This window comes from Anticarsia gemmatalis, chromosome 9 (genome assembly GCF_050436995.1).
Source record: "Anticarsia gemmatalis isolate Benzon Research Colony breed Stoneville strain chromosome 9, ilAntGemm2 primary, whole genome shotgun sequence".
NCBI classification, from domain to species: Eukaryota; Metazoa; Arthropoda; class Insecta; order Lepidoptera; family Erebidae; genus Anticarsia; species Anticarsia gemmatalis.
Genome location: NC_134753.1, coordinates 4258232 through 4278041, shown reverse-complemented (window position 1 = coordinate 4278041; position 19810 = coordinate 4258232). Strand labels below are relative to the sequence as shown.

General features: G+C 36.0%; 1 protein-coding gene across 8 annotated transcripts; it reads left to right on the top strand.

The window, feature by feature from the left end:
• The first annotated feature begins 119 nt into the window (after positions 1-119).
• Positions 120-19460, top strand: LOC142975636 (uncharacterized). Of its 8 annotated transcripts, none has more exons than XM_076118608.1 (11): positions 120-408; positions 1916-2074; positions 11399-11647; positions 11725-11886; positions 11984-12219; positions 12339-12526; positions 12732-12815; positions 12901-13038; positions 13460-13674; positions 14263-14454; positions 14800-19460. In XM_076118608.1, the coding sequence occupies exons 1-11, from the start codon at positions 214-216 to the stop codon at positions 15157-15159; spliced, it is 2178 nt and encodes a 725-aa protein (XP_075974723.1). In that variant the 5' UTR covers positions 120-213; the 3' UTR covers positions 15160-19460. The 8 variants fall into 8 exon arrangements, with proteins under 8 accessions (XP_075974723.1, XP_075974724.1, XP_075974727.1 ...); XM_076118609.1 differs by having other exon boundaries at positions 1913-2074; positions 11728-11886; XM_076118612.1 differs by having other exon boundaries at positions 1913-2074; positions 12363-12526.
• The last annotated feature ends 350 nt before the right edge of the window (positions 19461-19810 follow it).

Here is a 19810-nt window from a genome sequence, read left to right as displayed (position 1 = left end):
CTGGCGTTTTCCGTCGAGGCGCGCCACCCCTCGGGCGGGGAGGGAGCGCGGGGGCTGCGTGCGCGGGGGGGCCGAGGGGCGTCGGGTGGCGCGCGCCGCCGGCCCCAGTGCCCCCCGGACGCAGCGGCGGCGCGACGCCTCCCCGTGCCTGCACCCGCGACATGCCGCGGCGTTGACCCTGTCTCCCGCCACCCGAGAACCACCGCCGTATACATGGACAACTCTTGCCTCCTTGACCTCCTCATCAGGTGCTTCGCGATGACCGAGCCCGAGGACCTCAACTTCACGGCGTTCACCGACCTCTGTCGGTTGTGCTCCTTGAAGAGCGGTCCCAGGCTCCACATCTTCGATAAGGAGTCGGAGCAGCGACAGATTCTGTTTAAGCTCAGGACCTGCCTGCCAACTATGGTGAGTCGTTTCTTTGTACTCTAAGTGATCTTTTGTCCTTGACATTTCTTGAACCGAGCAGTTCAGTGCATTCGTTACCATTTTTTCTAAATATAGAGTGTATTCTACAAGTGCATAAAACAGTTCCCAGTGAAGTGAAACGTAAACATCAGGTCTGTGGTTCTTTGGGTTGCAATAATGCCGCTACGTAGCAGCCGCACGTAGCAGTCGTAGACGCCTGCGCGCTACGTCTTGCTACGACCACAACAAGGAATAACGAAATTGCACTATACCTGTTGAGTTTTTTTTTGCTTAGCTAATCGTATTATGATAATCATAATACATCAATTCAATACAATGAGAAAGCTCTTAATGATCGTTTCTCTCGTATCCACTTTATTATGATTTAGCACATCAAGCCTAAATATGTGAATGTTTGTATTATTATTTTGTAAGCAAACAAAATAATAGGGTTTCAATTAAAACAAAATTAACTATTTATAGTCATAAAGAAAATAATCCTAAATTGTAAGTAAGGTATTTTAATTTATTACGTTAATTAAAATAGCCATTTATTAAACATAAATATAGTTAATAAATACTATATACTTTTAGCAGTAGGCAATAAAAAACCCATTAATGTTTACGTTTCCATATTCAGAGCGTTCGCGATCCCTATTTTATGGCACATTTATTTAATGCAGATCCGTTGCCATAATCCCGACTTTGGCAATACACGCCGCTAGACCAATATTATATTACGATGCAGATTAAGAAACGTTTCTATCACATACCTATATTACCTATTGATTTTTTGTTTAATAATACAGTCGTAGTAAGTGCGTTGACCTCGTAAGTAACCACGCACCCTTGAAGTAGGTCACTGAACGAGCACCTTGGGATTACGCTGCGAATCATATACCTCTCAGTCTCTTGTATACGATCAAAAAATAAAGCCTAAAAGAAGGGATCCCGCCACGTGACCATCTTAATCCCTTTGTATGAACGCAGATTCTGTGCGTATGACTCCACCAAACATCTTAATACAATAGACGTAAGGTCTATTTTCGAATGGCCGCGCCACTCAATAAACGAGCTCACGGTTCATTGATTGGATGATTTAATTTTGCATGTCTGATATCATCCAATAAGGAAACAATTTGGTACAAATATTTGGAATAATAATAGTTCGGTTTGATTAAAGGGATGAACAAAATGACAATCGTGCTTTCATATAATGAGCAGGTGTACGTTTATACTATTGTTTATTTTTTTCTAAAATAAATTTTGATAAGCTACAGATAATAATTACATATCATTGAATGATCTAAGACAATGAACTATTAATGCCCTCGAGAGCTTAGTTAGGAATGGCAATATATGAAAGTAATAAGAAATATTCTTACAAATAATATGATCTAAGTTCAAATGAAACAATTTACTTTGTTATTACTAAAGGTACTAATTTGCCAATTTTTCAACATCATCTGTCTAACAAAATATTCCGTTGTTCGTTTCAATCCAGCAGATATCGAAGGATGACTTCCTGCCGAAGAAGATCTGCGAGCGATGCGTGACGCGGCTAGAGCAGCTGTATGAATGGCGGCAAAACTGCCTCAGCACCGACTCCGTGCTCCGGAACTACGCTGAGTCCATGAAGATCGTTACATCTACCATTAACTTTCAAGTAAGTGAAAATAGACTACAGACAGTAATAGTAACACCCCTCTTTTTGCGTCGGGGGTTAAAAAATCATAACCTTCCAAAATAATCAGAAGGTTTGGAAAAAAACATCTTGGGTAATTACTTGACGACACTCGGTCAGTAAATTGGTACATACATAGATAAAAGCACGCCTTCTTCCCAAAGGGTATATACACATATCTTTCACAATAGAGTGCCACTTGGTACGATCCTTACAAACTTCCTTTGCTTCATACACAACATCTTGTCATACAGGACTTGTTTATATAATGACTTACGTAACATTTCCCTGTCAAGTTGTGTAATGTGCCGAATCATACTCTGACCTATACGATTTTAATATAGAAATCCAAATAACGCCTCCAGCATTTGTAGAAACCAATCAAATAGAGCAAAGTCAAACACACGTCCGACAAACGTTGCTTATACTTCCTCCATTTGTCCTAGAAATGTTTGACGTTTTAAGGAAATAAGCTCGATATTGTAACCTTCTTTGTACTGTTGTACGTTAACTTAAATAACAGTTATTTGTAAGTTATGGATAGCTACTTTTAGGCTTTTTTAATTTGGATTCATTGCACATAATATCACGCCTGTTATACTCGAAGGTTTTAGGTAGAGGTGTATGAACTACACCCACGCTTGGCCGTTAACAATGTTAGTCTCATGTCATAGAGGGCGAACCTTTAGCCATTTGTCGGGCCGGAAAATATGCTACTACTTTTAGGATTTTTTAATTTGAGATATTGCATTTTCCTGTCGTATAGATAAAGTTCATGTTTAGTTATTCGTTTTGTAAAGGTGCTCTATTCCAAGCTTGCATATTGGTAAGTGGATCGCGTGTCTATTACACAGCGATACTGCACTCACGTCGCTCAATTTTATTATCTCTACAATTTAGTCTATGTTACATTTTATAGCCTGAACGTAGAGAAATATGGCGCAAGCTACTTCGTACAGTCATTTATTTACTTCGAAGTTTTTAATAGACGTGCAATGCTTCCTGTGACTCATTTAATGTAATGAAAGAGCATAAAGCTATTAGAGAAATTAAATAACAATAAGAAATTAAATATCGTTGGTAGGATGTTCTATTTTAACAGGAATTTGAGTAATTCCTAAATATTGCCTAAAATCTGAAGTCCAGATTATTTTTTTTAATTGTCTATTTTCACTGTCAGCGTGGTTTTAAGTAGAAATACATTGTTTAAGTTATTAAAAAAAGGTATACCTCTACACAATCTAGGTTTCATGTTAGTTCTTTAGCATATTAAATTCTTATGCATATAACCTTTGCAACATTTCTTTTTATACTCATAAGTTAGTACAAAGCCTCGAGAAGTCGTTCTTATCTTTTAATAAACCTTGTGTTCACGAAGGTTAGTTGAAGGTTTATGCCCGAAGGTCTCATATGAATAGACTTGCTCACAGCTTGTAGTTTAAATAACATTTACCTACTTTACATGTACTCAGTTTATGTTCTTGATTTCTTTTTGCAGTGATATTTGTTAGTATATTGCCTCTTTTACTGTTGAAATAGTAAATAGTTTGCGATATTAAGCTATTGAATCTAATTTTGTTTCGAATACTAAGGTAAATAGTTAATTGCTAAACGAAATTAACAGTATAAATAAACCATGTAGTTGGATAAGTTTACAACTGTTAGTGAGAAAAGTCTGTTCCTTATTAAAAATATATCCCTTATCTTAGTTTTACAGACGTCTTAATGGCCTTAGCTTCAACAAAAGCCTTCTAAAAATATACCTTATAAATCGCAGTATCCGATTTTGCTTAGAAAAGCTTGTATAAATATCAGTATTCAATAGAACTATTCCATTGACGAATACACCGCTCGTACTACGTCCGATAGTAGCACATATATAGCAGTGTAGTGAACAACTGTCGATATTCACACACAGCCTACATTTTATCAAACGATATAGATATCTGTTAGTCATCGTAGTACGCTTTCACTATCATGTACAATACATAAGTATAAATGTATGTACGTGTTAGTTTACTTTCCATATGGGCTTGATTCAATATAACGTTGGATAAAATGGTTTGGCTTTTTTAGGCTGGGAATTTGTTGTCCATTTGGCTTGTCGATTGTTAACACAATTTAAAAGCTTTTGCATAGTTTTATGAATCCTTATCTGCTGTAGTCATAAGGTGAAAAACTTCTATGTTCTGATAAACATAAACAAAGATTGTCACGCAACATATTACAATGTTCACATACGTATTTGGAAAGACTGTCTTGCAAATTCATAATAAACATTATTTTTAAATATCGCTTCTTATTGTTCCATAAATGAGGAGACAGTGATAACCAAATCATTAAATTTCAATACATCTCTAGTCAGTACTAGGAAGAGATAAAATTCACATTTTAACCCTCGAAACGCCACTTTTCCCTTATATAACCGCTCATTCACAAAAACGTTCCGAGTGAAAATTAATTACTACCATGTTTCAAAGCACGATTAACCCGAAAATATGTTGATGGGTGTCTTAATATTTGACGAGAAGCTCACAAAAACGTGGGTTATTTTTACGTGGAAAGGTCAGGTTGTATTGTGTACAAGGGCGGACCAATCCGCGACTGATGACACGAATAAAGGATTAAGTTATAAATAAAATAAATTGCTCTGCTTTTGGCAACGTTCGTGAATGTCAATAAAGGTGACTGAACTTTAGTTTTTATACAGCGCTTTTTGAAATGTAATTGGTGTACCGGCAGCGCGTCAATTTAGCAACTATTTAAAACAGTAGAATCAGTAGAGGAGTTTTTTTTTCAAAACTTTCTTTGTTATTTCCATTTTGACTAAGTACAAAGTCGAATAACACAGAATGTGTAAGACAATTCAAGGGGTGCGCCGGTTAATGTAGTCGCTAGTTGCACGACATCCATTTTATTTACTAGTTCGGTTTTATTCGCACATTACCTTCCCATATTTGAACTCAGTTCATTTGTTTTTAAACTAAGATTCTATTTATTTACGTTTTAATCTATGTCGTTACCGTATTTAATTTTATCTACTATACCATAAACATAATTCTACGAAGGTCTACGCAAACACATTTATCAATAACAGAGATTTTTGACGTAGATCTATTTATGTTTTGCTACGCAACTAGCTACGTCTCGTAGCAAATAATTTGAAATGGTTCATTTAACTTACCTACAGCCTATACAATCTGACAGTGAACTTGATAACCCTTTATAAAGGCTTCACTAACGAGGGTCCTTGTTACTTTCTGTTTCCTGTTTACTCACAAAAATAGGTTTTTTTTCTCTCTGTTGTTACGACGACGTTATTCAGTTACAAAAGCAACATTCAGAATGGTCCATTTGCGATGACAAAGGTGAGAGATATTTATTTCCTTTGTACGGTTAGTGGAATATTTTCTGAAAGAAATTGCTCTAACTACAATGTTTAACAACTACCGTTCGATGGTAATGACAAGTGCCTTTCATATTTCAAAGAGTTTCGCATAAAGTAGATACATTGTTTGTAGTCGAGCTAACTAGTTATGCATGATCGATTGCAAATAACAAGAAATACATCACGTGTGCTCTTTCCCACGCAGGTTGTATGGTATAAGTCAAATAGGAGGGACCGGTCATTGAATGTCCTCCGGCTATGAACTAACATTTACTATTCGGTACCAAACTTCAAGTACTTACACCGTCGTAATATATTGAATCAACAGCCATAAATAGACTCTTTAAACATTCAATTCGGTTTACCCTTGCAGGTAGCTTACATACATTGTTACATACGAGTGGAAACATCAAACATCAATAATTCACTCAAGGTTATAGTGCTTGAATCTATGTATATTCTACGTTAGTCAGCGATCGATTCCGCGTAGGATTAGATAAAGTGTAATCGATTTGGGTTAACTAAGTATATCATACGCAAACACAACCCATTTTCATAATTTAAGCTCTGTTTCGTTGTTTAAACACCGAATGATAAAGCGGTCCCTTTTGTTACAACTCGCAACAGTCTTTGTTCCTTAACAGTTGAGAGTTGAGATGATATTATAGCAGATTTATGTGAGCGTATGCCTTCGAGAGCAACATACAGCCGTAAACGAATGAAGATGAATAAAATATTACAGAGCTTGTTCATCACAGCGCACGGCTTCTTCGTGGCTCAGATTTCGCAAGATGAACCCTTATTATCTGTTGACAAAGTAAGGCACTTAGATATGAAATGTATTGTTGACGAGTGTGTAGGCACGCGGCGGGCGATGCACGGTGTCCGGACCGGGGTTGCGCCCCTCTCCTCTATCGATCGCCGCGCGACGCCCGGCTCGTATCGACCCACAACCACCCACCACCCGTAGCGACATCTCGCGCCAATCTCAACCTTATCCCTTTACGATACTGCCAAAAAATTTCATCTTTGACTCGGCAGAAGGAAAAACATTCTCACACGTCGAATTTGAACCTTAATAAAGTCGTTTTGTGAGCTATTACTGAACGCGTGTATTTCATTTCCACGTAGCCAGTTAGAATAATGAATTGTATGCTTTAATGCGATAGTTATAAGGTTTTCGGCGATGTCCCGTGCGCAATACGACTGTTGAAATCGGACGAATTGGCTACGCATGTCCATAGACGTTTTGTTTTTATGACGCGCCGTGTAATTTACTTACATGAAAATCTGATATCAGATCTGCTTTCGTAGATTGGGTTTATTTGATCTTGTGGGTTGTAAATAGAATGAGCTGCATATGTTAAACAGTTGTATTATGTTTTTGGTCAGTTATATTGAAAGCGGTTGCTTTGTTTTCCAAGAGATAGTAAGTTCAGGTGCAAGCCAGCAGTAAGGCAAGTCATTCAGTCGTAACGCACGAGAGCGTGGCGTTGCAACATAGCGTATATGTATAAAGTGCATTAGCGCACGCATCCCATCCAAGGTCGAAGGTGGCTCCGTCACCCGAGCTCGGGGGTACCGTTAACCCTGACCTAGCGCGGGAGGTGAAGGATATTCCTACTACGGCCTCCCTCCGCCCGGCGGGGACCGCACCCGCTACCCTGAACACCACTTGCACCGAAACGCTTCAAGCCTTCCCCACATCACTTGATGCCATGAACTATGATACAGCCGAAAGAAGCCTAAATGTGTACACAAGTTTGTAACAGCAGAGTCGCCGAAACGCTACAAAATTTTGAAGGCACTAGACGACCGAAAGCTTTCTTCATTGCCCATTAAATCGTAGAGCGACAGTCGCGTTTAACTTATCGAACGCAGATCAAAGGTTCCGCTTTCGGAAATAAATTGGCTTTTGATATTGAATTTTATTTTTGTGTTTAATAAAGTTATAGTTCATTTACATAATTGTATTAAATTAGGTAGGTACAATTAGGTTTGTAGTACACGGCAAATCGTCAGTGAAACTCGGTTTGAGAAACTTAGATTTACATATAGGGTTGGTGAAACCGCAACTATTCTAGGTATATTCGCTTCACAAATTAATACTAGCTATTTTATCTATGAAAACCAGACATCATTATCAATTTTTTAACACATCATCGATTGCCTATAGATGGATTATAAAATGCTTATTCGATAGAGTGGACAATATTGTGAAAATATGCGATGTCATTTTTCGCGATACTTGGATAGGTATGATAAATATTTTACTACGTAATGCCAATTCATAAATATAAAACACGTAATGTATATACCTATTTTGTTTATCCACGTTGAATTGGACTTCACGTAGCTTAATTAATACCTGTTGTTTACGCTCATAACTTCAAAAACTTTCGACCTAAGAGAACTGGTTCATTGGTATATAAGGAAAACCACGAATCAAAAATATTTAGTACCTTCCGAAATCACATCTAGCCATTATTTTGTTTGTATCCAACATTTTGATGAGAGAAATCTATACCGCGTCAATTAATCTTCATTATTTATTCGTGAACGCTCTCTCTCTCTCTGCGTAATTGGGAAAATAATGACTCCGGACATAAAAGATGAATACAAATATTCGATAAACCACCTGTACCTAGTATTTTATCAATTGATACAATTGCCTTATCATAGCAATTGATAACAGTAATAATAATGTGTCAACAAAATTTATTTTTCTGTAGCGTTAGATAGTAATATATGAATGTAAGTAATGTAACCTTCTGATCTACTTTCCAAATTAATTATTTATTACACAGTGTACCAAATAGAGAGACTTTTATATCTAAATAATAAATAGGGCAAACTATATTCAACTTCAAATAATTTATTTCATATCCAAGCCAGTTACATAAAGTTACACACTAAAAAAGCCTAATTTAAACATTAACATGGGCACAAGACTTTTTGTTAGAGATAGCCGTAACCATCCGTCATCCGAGTTTACCGCAAAACACGCAATTTTACTATGAAAATAACGATAAAACAGAAATTTTAGGTTTACAACGCGAAAGTATTAAAAGTTACGGCACTGGAGCGCGCCATAAAGAAGATAAGTTATTCAACGCAACGCTGCTTTGAATTTAAACAAACAACACATTATTTCTTTGGCTGTTTACTTCCAAAAATTATGAGACGTTTAAACCACATTTAATGATTCTCTAACATTTTGATACAACTTAACGATAAAAAATAAACATGTTGCTTTCTTTTCCTTTTCGTTCTTTGCAAATAAGTCACAGAAGAGCCTATTACTTCAAAATCAAATGCTGCAACTACCAGGTTAACAGGAACATACAAGAGCAAAGTTCCGTTACGAGCAATAGAGAATCATGTGAAGCGAATTGTGCTAGGGTTGTAACTCAAACAAGATTTGCATAACATTTTGTACAAAATGTTAAACATGAAAAAATTACGCACAAATAAATTAATGATAATATAATAGATGAGTTAAATAAATAATTAAATTGACACTCTTAAATAGAAAATGTCACTCTTGTAAATACAATATGTTACTGATTCATTTATGTTCGTATATCGTCATATTAATACGTAGTACAATTATTTACAATCTTTTATTATTATATACAATCAATCAATACTATGAACATACTAGAAAATTTTACGTGTGAGTGCAATAATAACTTTTCTATCAAACCTTAAATAAAATGCAATCTCTTAACCTCTACGCAGCATTGAATTTTCCGAGCCCCACGAGTCAATAGGCAGTATCCGCGTCCCGTCTTACCCAGGTGCGTCGGGAAGAGGAAAGTGTAGACGATCGATGCGACTTGCAAGCTCGCCAGCGGTTAACTTGCACTTACCACTTAGTGCATAGTACCGGCGGAGGGCACCCGCCTCGCGAGACCGCCCAACACCGCGCTCCGAGCCGCCCTTGGCTTTATACGAACTCCTCTTACGCCATGCCAGCCTAGTACTTCGATTTCGTACATCAACATGTCTCGCGACTTTCATTGGATATTTTTGGATAATTTCGACTGTAGTGGTTTATACAGTTTTGTGTAAAGTTTTATAATAATGCGGTTGAGTTCTTACTACAATCAACTATGGGATCTTGGAGTAAGTAATTTTTTTATTTAATTCCTGATGAGAGATCAAGTGACTTGACGTGACGAAATGTTTAATAGTACTGGTATATGTTCGGTTTTACTATTAAAAGACTCTTACAACATTTATAAAATTATAATGAAATATTATAACGGTGTCAATAGAAATAAGAGAATAATTATTTAGATAGTTCAAAAATCAATGTAATGGTACAAATGGTCGAAATCTCTTTTAAAATGTAACGGCCATGTTTCATGTGTGTGCGTACCTACCTATAACTGATACCTACAGAATACGTTTGTCTGGGTAGTGGGTAGCCTTTTATGAGTTCAAATTGTGGCATGTGGGATCAAACGCTTGTCATCACGTATCAACTTCTGTTCGGAACATTTTTCACCCTATCTCAGTGTATCGGTACCCCATATGCAAACCCTCCGTTAGGTAAGTTTGTTTTTAATCAGTGCATGAGTGATAAGGCCCCCCGAGGCTTCCCCCTCCCTTGATCGCAGTTTTCTCCCTTATCTTGAGGGGACGGCATAACATAAAACTGACAAACAAAAGGAACATGTTAAAATGTGATGCAATTTTGAATGTGAAAGAAAATAAGATACAGCCCTAAAAAGTATCGCACTTCGTACTGCAATTAAATACTTTCTAGTGTGATGTTCTAGTCCTTATTTTTTCGAGCAAAAGCTACAGAACTGATTTCAATTTAATCTAGGACACCATTTAAACATTTAATTTAAAAGATAAATTAATACAAACCCGAGAAATCCTTCGACGGGCACCAAATCGCAAGCACGGTGTAGAAGCTAGTATTGAGCAAAGATACGACTCTGTATAGTGTATATCAAAGCCAATAGTGACATGGTCCAAACCATAGACTCAGTTATTCGTATCTGCCCTGTGGGACCTTTCCCAGTAGAGCTCTACATAGTAGTCTCACGTGTGTTATAAACGATGTGTGATGTAACTCGAAACTGCATGTTACGATTCGATAGTACTGTATTTTACGTTTGTTATTGCGTGGTATTGTCACACTTATTTATTGTAGTAGCAACTGGTAATTTATTTACTATATTTGAGCTCTGTGATAATATCTGGATACTATATGGAAAAAATCAATATCAATATTTTATTGTCGGTCGTGAACAGCCTTTACCTCATTTTACTTTAGCTTTACACTGAAACCTTACACGTCTTATTTCTGTAAACATTCTGATAAAGTTTATTGTATGTTACGATCGCGTTCGCTTATTCAAGTACCAAAATTTGAAGATAATTATCGCCTTTGGTTTTCCCTGCTGTAGGATAACTTTGTGGATTACGTACTCCGGTTTTCGTAGGTTTTTCGTGAGGTCCTAAAAAAATAATTTTCGGAAAATCAAATCTGTCACACGTCCGTTTCCCTGTTTCGGTCATATCCGAGGTCATTGAACTGCACGCGTGCCGAATTTAGGCAATTAACTATAGGGTGTTCAAACATCGTGTTACGGAATGAAAGTCGGTGGGACTTAGGGGGCCGTTCTCACTTTCTGCGGGGTGAATGCACTGGCGGGGGAGGCCACCCTAACGCGACCCTCCCTCGGGCCCTCCGGCCGCATCAAAGACACTCAATGAAGGCGGTGTAATTCCGACTAGACACTAAGAATTTATTAATTTTATGCCATCTCAGAACCACTGCAATCTTTGCTTGCATAATTCAACAGGACACAACAGTTTCATATCGGTCCTTTTTTAGTCTTGGGAAAAGAAAGACGTACTTGGCCCTAGACTAGACTTATGATCTTAATGTTAAACAGGATGGTACGGTTAACATGGACAAGATGACGGAAGCACAGAAAACAGCGTATTTAGAAGCGCATGTTGCTGTTCAACAACATATGGCTCAAGCTGCAGCAGCTGCTCGACGTGAGTCACAACAGCAACATCAAGCTCATCAACAACACCAACAACAACAACAGCAGCAACAACAACAGCAGCAGCAACAACAACAGCAACAGCAGCAACAACAACAGCAGCAACAGCAGCAGCAGCAACAACAACAACAGGTATCTATTAGTGTTATTAATATTTTAACAAGCTTTAAATCGTCGTATCTTTTTTATAATCGTTATTTTATAAATAGCAGCAGCAACAACAGCAACAGCAGCAACAACAACAGCAACAACAACAGCAGCAACAGCAACAACAACAGCAGCAACAGCAGCAGCAACAACATCAACAGCAGCAGCAACAACAACAAAATACAAATACTAACAACACTACACGACATCATCAAGAAATGCAGGTATGTTTTTAGCCATTAGTCGTTTTTAGTCATGTTAGAAGCTCATTTTCTTATTACGTATTATAAATTACAAATTAATTTTTTTTTTTCTTTCCAGAAATCCAATCAAATTATTTTCCCCCAACAAACACAAAATGGCAGCGCACATCAAGGTCACCCGTCTCCTCCCACAGTTAGTTCCACACAACACCACTATGCTACCATCAATTCTCCTATTAAAGTCCCACAAGTCAGCTCTAGTACCGGCGGACCAGATAGCACATTCACAGTACCCGATGATGTAGGAATGGGTTTCGAAGGAGGCGTTCGTGTATTACAAAGTCTTGGCAATTGGTAAATTTCACTACAAATTATTATACGCTTATACAAATTGATTGAATTGCTTAATATTATTGAACATTATTGATTTGATGACGAGGCATTACAAATTTATTTGTAATTGCTTTTATCAGCTACAGTGACTTTTCCGTCATCAGGTCTCCTGAAGTTACACATAATATACCACGACCTAACTTGATACCATTTACGGAGCCGTACGCAGAAGGTGGATCTATGCATCCAGGGACCAGATTAAAAGCATTGCAAGGTACATCTGTGAGAAAACACCCAGCTATCAAACCAACTAGCTCTACCAGCGAAGGCAAGTAACACAATTTCAGAGCCATCAGAGATTTCAGAAGAGTTTCAGAGCATTGTTTTCGTTGGAGATCCTGCGGTTACCGGTGACATTGAAGGGGGATTTATTTTTTCAATCTTGTTTTTGCAGTTTAAACAAAGGATGAATCTTATATGGATTTAATGTACTTTGGTTTTAATTACCCTGTCTTATGTTTATGCATTTTCAGGAAGCAAAGCATTCGAGTGCACCGTGTGTGGAAAGGGATTAGCTCGTAAAGATAAACTCACGATACATATGCGAATACACACAGGTCAGTTGTTAACATCCTCCTTTGCTAATACAATAATACTGAGCATGCAAAGTCCATGTAACATCTATTATTTTATTGCCCTCAGGAGAAAAGCCGTACGTTTGCGAAGTATGTAACAAAGCGTTCGCGCGTAGAGACAAACTAGTGCTACATATGAACAAACTGAAACATATAACGCCTTCGAACATAGCACCTCTAGGTAAAAGAACCATCACAATACCACGTGAGTATGCTTCGTAATGGTAATGATAGATGCTCACGATGTTACTATATCTTATCACTACCGTTGTGGGGTTCGGGACGGTTGACTTCGATAAAAGTAATCGATCGATCGAAAGTAATCAACACTATTTCTAGATAAATATCCCACTCACACACGTCTTATCAAAATTTTGCAATTTAAGTAATTGGTTTTGTACTCCCCTTGCAAGAAAATAATACTTTAACGGGGTTTTAATGAAATAACAGATTAAAAATATACACTATTGGCTTCTCGCGGCACAAGAAATTGCTTATTTTGTTTCATCACCTGCTAAAATCATACACTATCTTTACCATTTATTGACCCATAAAACGAAGCGAATATCATTTTAGCTTGTTGGAGTTTTAAACGAACGAGCTAAAGAATAATTTTATTTCGGCAGCCCTGAAGCTGGACGACGTTAAACCTCAGTTAGCGAAGCAAGAGGACACAAAGCCGAGTCAGGCTGAGATAGCCGCAGCGGCGGCGGCAGCACAACAACAGCAACAACAACAGCAACAGCAACAGCAGCAACAGCAACAACAACAGCAGCAACAACAACAACACTCTCATCAGCAGCCGATCCAGGTCTGCCAGGTACCTGGACACAACTTTACGGTAAATTTTACTGAGAAATTCCACGCATGGTTGGTAGACGTCTCTTAGAAACAGTAGGTACCATTCTATGTTAGCATGTTTCTGTGTTACTTATCTACATTTCTGTTACATTTTTCGTATATCATTGAATAGTGGATATCAAAATAAAACTCAATTTATAAAAGTAGTTTTTGTACTCTGTTGATGTTTAAAAATGTTGATTGTTACTTTTCGTATTTTATTTAGAGTTTTCTTCATTAAATTACCCGTTTTTTTTATCATGTAATTCATAGAACTCATCAAATTCATTAACATAGGTTAAATCAGCTTACATGTTACTTTGCAATCAAACCACAGTTAATTAAAAATTTACTATGTGTTAGTCAAAAGATCGATGTAGTTTTCTTTTTCATTTTAACTCGTGACTCAGATTCGTGTTCGAGACTCAACTCATACGAAATAATTTAGGGATCAGATTTTTCGTGATGCGGGGCTCGTGGATTTCTTAGTCATTCTTTATACTGAGATTGTGACCAATTTCTGGTTCAATGATAAAAAAGACCTGGGAATATATATCTAGAGAGCCTACACGTTCTCACTATCCCACAGAACACAAACCTGGTTCACACAAGTGCAGCCACGGCAGCTGTGGCTGCGGCCACCGCAGGCATGGTGGTGTCCTGGTCATGTGAGCTGTGCGGTAGACTGTTCGCCACGAGGGATGAGTGGAGCGCCCACGCTAAGTCACATCTACCTGACAATAAGTTGCTACAGGATAAAATGCAGGCCACCCAACATCAGGTAGCTTATTCTTCTCACTATAACGGTTTAGTGACTAGTCTTCCTCAGTATTGTTCTTACAATCAACACGCTATAAAAATTAACGGTACTACATAATTATTATTGTTCTAATTAGTTGGTGAGATTGAGTAACATTTCATTCATTTATCCTTGTAAAACTTGTTTATCATTCGAGAGACGAAATATAAATTCATTCACAAATACCATTAAGAAAACGTAATTAATGCAGATAACATATTTTCAATACTTATCATTAACATTGTTATGAGATATTTCACCCAGTTTTGGATAATTGTTTCTTTTAGATCCACGTGAATTGACTTTAAAATTCTTTTGTATTCGCAGCAGCAAGAAAAGGTCCATCTATCGAACCAGGAGAAGTTACAGCTGCTGCACCATCACAATCAAAATCAACAGATTTTGAATGGACACGGAATTGCGACAGCATCCGTGTCGACCGCGACTGTTGTGAACGAAGGTGGAGGCGGTGGCGGAGGAGGAGCGTACTTCACTCACGGGCATACACACTATGCGCCTGAGAGACAACACGCACATCACCTATGTCTCATGTGTCGACAGGAGTTCGCAGGGAAAGCCGAATTTATGTTCCACGTAAGAGGACATTTTGAAGGCAAAGTGAGTGATATCGCCGCGGCTGATGTGCTCGCCCGTTCGTTAGTAGATAATTCTGGACTGTGCACCTGAGCCCCGCCAACGCCCATGAGCGCATTTCATACGGATGCCTGCAACAAGGGCGTCTTCCAAGACGATACTATCATGTTGAAGTTCTGACTCAATTACGTAAATTAAGTTAAAGTGGGGTACATTAAAACAATTAAGGCCAATATTGATAAGCTCTGTAATATAGACGGTTTATTGTATTCGTCAAAATTCTCTATAACGAGATGTATCTGATGTTTTTCTTTTCTGTGTACTTTGTAATATGTTCGGTTGTATACCTTATTATTGATGTCCTCTGAAGTTTTAATATCATGTTTCTAAATTTGATTTATACACCATCTGAGTTGAAATAGATTTTCCAATTCAAATTCAATCCAAAATTTATAATATTCATTAATAATTTGTACTATTTTGAAGATTCGCTTATCTGAATGTTTCTATTTAACTATACGAATGTGTAAAATGTACAGTAACAATAAAATGTGGATAAAAATAGTACATCAAAACGAGATAATATTTACTTAGAGTCAAATAAAATTATAGATAGAATCTTCTTACAATTGAAAATCTGAATGGTACCTAGTCCTTATACATCGAATATAGCAATCTCAATATCTATTATGATAAATATAAAAGTACATTTGTAATTCATGTGTGTTTAGATAGCCGTGACTGTAACTGAGATCATGATTTTACATTTTCTGAGTGAATTGTACATACATCGGCATTAAGCTATTAAATAAATAAGTTGTCTTAGCCCAGCTAGTAGAGCCAAGCGGTTTAAATGTACATAATGTATAGATATAAGAAAAATAATGTTACATAGAATCCGAATAACTTCGCTTTATTTGTTTTTACATAGATCATAAGGTGACCCACGGGATGAGTGAATCTAGTCATGTTTTATCTAGTCTGTGGAACTAGTCTTTAGCATAAGCTGGTGTAATATAGTATTTTTATATTTACATAAATAAGTAATATACCGTACGGACTAAAAGTACCCTAAGTACGGAATATGTATATACTTTAGAAGGTTAGTTATCTAGTTGCTTATTACCTGCCAGTATCCAAATTTCATTATATCCACGTTTCTAGAGCACAAAAATAAATTAATATACCTAGTCAAAAATTTACGTGGATATCCTTGAAAAATTATATTCTTTAGAGCAACTACAAAACGTGTGTAAAAAAGACTTCTTCAAAAATAATTCGTAGGTTTATGGCATAAAAAATATAAATAGTTAAATCCAATGATTAAAACAATAATATATTATTAGTTATAGAATTTTCATGTCATCGGGGCCGTTTTATTTTTGTTTTTCTTTAACGAATAAACGAACAATTAGTTTTTGACAACATGACCAATCTGAATCTGTAAAGGGAAACCTTTTTTATTGCGATGGTGACAAATGGTAAATTTTGCTGGGGTTTTATCTCATGTGCAGTACCGTTACTCATAAGATTATTATATTCTGAATGTATGAATCAATCGCTAGTAAAAGACAAAAAAATGTACAAAGTTGCAAAGTGTGGAATACAGAATTAATTCTTGTAGACGTGCGATTAAAGGGAAAAAGTAACGAATCTCTCTTTAAGGAAAACGAATATAAAACGGTCCTCTCACCCTACTTACTCATCGAATAGAATATTAGCAACCTAAGTTGAAGAGTATTTCTATATTTTCTCAAAGAATAGTGTGTAGTTTTACCTTTCTTTATGATTTGGATCGTTGGCTAGTATGTTGGTATTGACAGCGGAGTGATGGAGAGCTCATAATGTTATCGCGATGTAACTTCTCAATTATCTAACGTTTTTTAGCATTGTAGTTGTCGTAGTGTCTGAATTCTTATGCACATTTTAAAGCTTTAGATAGTCGTATTTAAAAGGAACTTAATGAGGAAAGAATGTTAAAATCACACGAGATAAATCCGGCTTATATTAAAGTAGTAATATGACAAGTAAACATTCATAGTTCATTTTAAAATATGACTAAATTAACTTGACCTTTTGTGAATTGAAAGTTGTGGAAAGAAACCAAGTGAATAAAACCAGGAAACGCATACAAACTGATTTAAACAAACTTAGTTAAAAGTTCAAGGTACCGTTATGTTCCTTTTGAATGGCGACTATCTGTTATAGAAAGTACGTGTTCAACGAAAACTTAAATGCAATAATTTTGAAATCCTGTACATAAAGTTTTAGATGTATTTGATAGAAATACCTGATAGTTTGTCATTGTAACTCATTCACGACAATGCTTCGGACGTTAAACTTGATTTGTCGCATCGAATGAACATTTTGATGTTTAGTTGTAAGGTCTGGTGCGGAGTCCACATTCAGTAAAAACCAGCTGAAAATCTGTTTTATGTCATTATGCTTCTGATTATAAAATAAGAAAGGTATGCTCAGAATAATTTTGCAAGATTTACATAGAAGATTCTACATCAAAAAAGTTAAAGTTTACCCTTATTAACACTGCAAAAAGTAAGTGAAATAAAATGTTATTGAATGTGGACAACGCACAGAATGAATTTACCCAAAAAACGGGTAAATCAGAGCACGATGGAAGTTACAAATTTGATAGAATAGGCTCGTATGTAAATTGCCACGCAAGTGACATAGGTGGGACGTTACTGCAATATTAATAGTTTTGTATGATTTCTAGCATAGATAGCGACGAATAATATAGATAGATAATTTAACAAGTACATTTTAAATATATAATAAGACTTCAATTAACTGAGAAGCTTGAGAATGAGCAATGAATTTGAGCCGAATAGAATAGACGTGTATAAGAACCAATCTGAATCATTTGCAACTTTTATTCCCGACTGTACAGTATACAATTATGCATATAAATAAATTCATCAAACTAGCAACAATATCTAATAGAAAAATCCTTGCAGTACATTCATCGCTTCTATTTATTAAAGAATGAGGGAACATTTTTTGCATTTATAGTAGAATAAGTAATGTAACTAATTACGAATTGGCTTTCAGAATGATCTCAGGTTTCTAGTCTGTAAATTAATATGAAGACGTATAAATGTGTGTGTATATTAAATACGCTTACTGTAGATATAAGTGTATCATAGATTTTTAGTTTCTGAGATTAATTCCCAATATTTTCGTTTGAATCATTGTACGAACCATAACATACATAATACTTCAGTGAATAGTATATTTCTGAATACTTTATATTTACTAATACTTCGCCGTGTTTAATAAAGCAACAAGCAATTTTTTAAACCAACAGAAACTTATCTTAGTATCAGATTATATTAGTAATACGGCATTTCTTATTTTGTAGTAATACTTAGTCTTTTTTAAACCGAGAATTACTTTTCCACATTATGTGTACTTAATGCGGCTTTATTTGTGTCTACAATGAACATAATATGTACCTCCTTAGTCCCTAGTTATAATTAAACATTGCATTTTCATAGCATCGTCAATAATATTTGAATTACCTTCATATTCTTTAGTGTATAATGTCGTAATAATAGTGTTTCTTATAATAACGATTGTGACTACTAAAGTGTAACTGCAAATAACATTTACTGAAACATAACAAAACGTCCGGCTCAATTTTACATTACTTGTATGGATTTTTAATATATTTACTTAAAACGCTTCATCAAAATAATACTATTAGTGAACATCTCACGGCCAGCTTGAAACAATTATAAAAATACAAAATCTGAAATACTTGAGTTACGTAACACATACTTAGTTAATGTTGCATATTTTTCTTTACCATTATTGAAGTATCTCTCAATAAATACTTAGGTAGGTATTAGAGTCATAATGTGTCTTTGTATAGTTGTAATATTACTTAGTACTTTTAATGTAATTTATTCTAGTATTTAAGTATCCCACGTCCGAGACTGTGGCGAGTGAACATTAGTTTGAAATAAGTATTTCATGCCATACAATTTGATAAGTAATGTATATGAAACTGCCTACGAATTGGTACATTTAAGCAAAAAGGAATTATTGTACAAAATTTGGTAAAAATTAAATGTTTAGCGGAACGTTAGGGACGTCAGTGTTTGTATATTTTTGAGTAACGAAACTGTGATTGCGATTTGTTTCCTGTCTCAGGTGGCATTTTTACATTTTACTCTATATTTTACTTTGTACAGACTATTCAAAATTATTCGAGTGCTTAGTGATGATTCAGGAATTTAGCCGTAAAAATACTAGGAGCAATAAACTCATCGTCGCATATCGTAAATTTAAATTTGTAAAAATTATATTTAAAAAATTGATGGTGATGTACTTAAGTATTGCAAAGTAGCGAGAGTTTTGGAAATTAAAAAGAGGACAACTCTGTTGTTGTTTTATTATAACAAACCTATATATCCCGAAAACAGCAATAATAAAATACGTAATATGTATTTAGTACATTCCAAATATGAAGACCGCACAGGTGTAATGATAATGGGCGATCCTAAAACAATAAAAACAGATGCCTTTATCTTTACTATCTGTTTTATCTATTCCATAATGGAATTAATTATGAGCACATAATCGTAAGTTGTTTATAGATCCATAAAGACCTAAAGATATTATGTCTCCTCACTGACTCGGCAAAAATGTTTGTTTTCAGTGCTTGTGTTCATTCACTTCTTTACTTCTAGCTAAGTTTTGTCAATCTTTTACGAGTCGACAT

Coding starts and splice junctions, on each gene's coding strand:
- LOC142975636 (XM_076118607.1), top strand. CDS start 214: ATGGACAACTCTTGCCTCCTTGACCTCCTCATCAGGTGCTTCGCGATG. Junction 409..1,912: donor GGACCTGCCTGCCAACTATG/GTGAGTCGTTTC, acceptor GTTTCAATCCAG/CAGATATCGAAGGATGACTT. Junction 11,887..11,983: donor GACATCATCAAGAAATGCAG/GTATGTTTTTAG, acceptor TTTTCTTTCCAG/AAATCCAATCAAATTATTTT.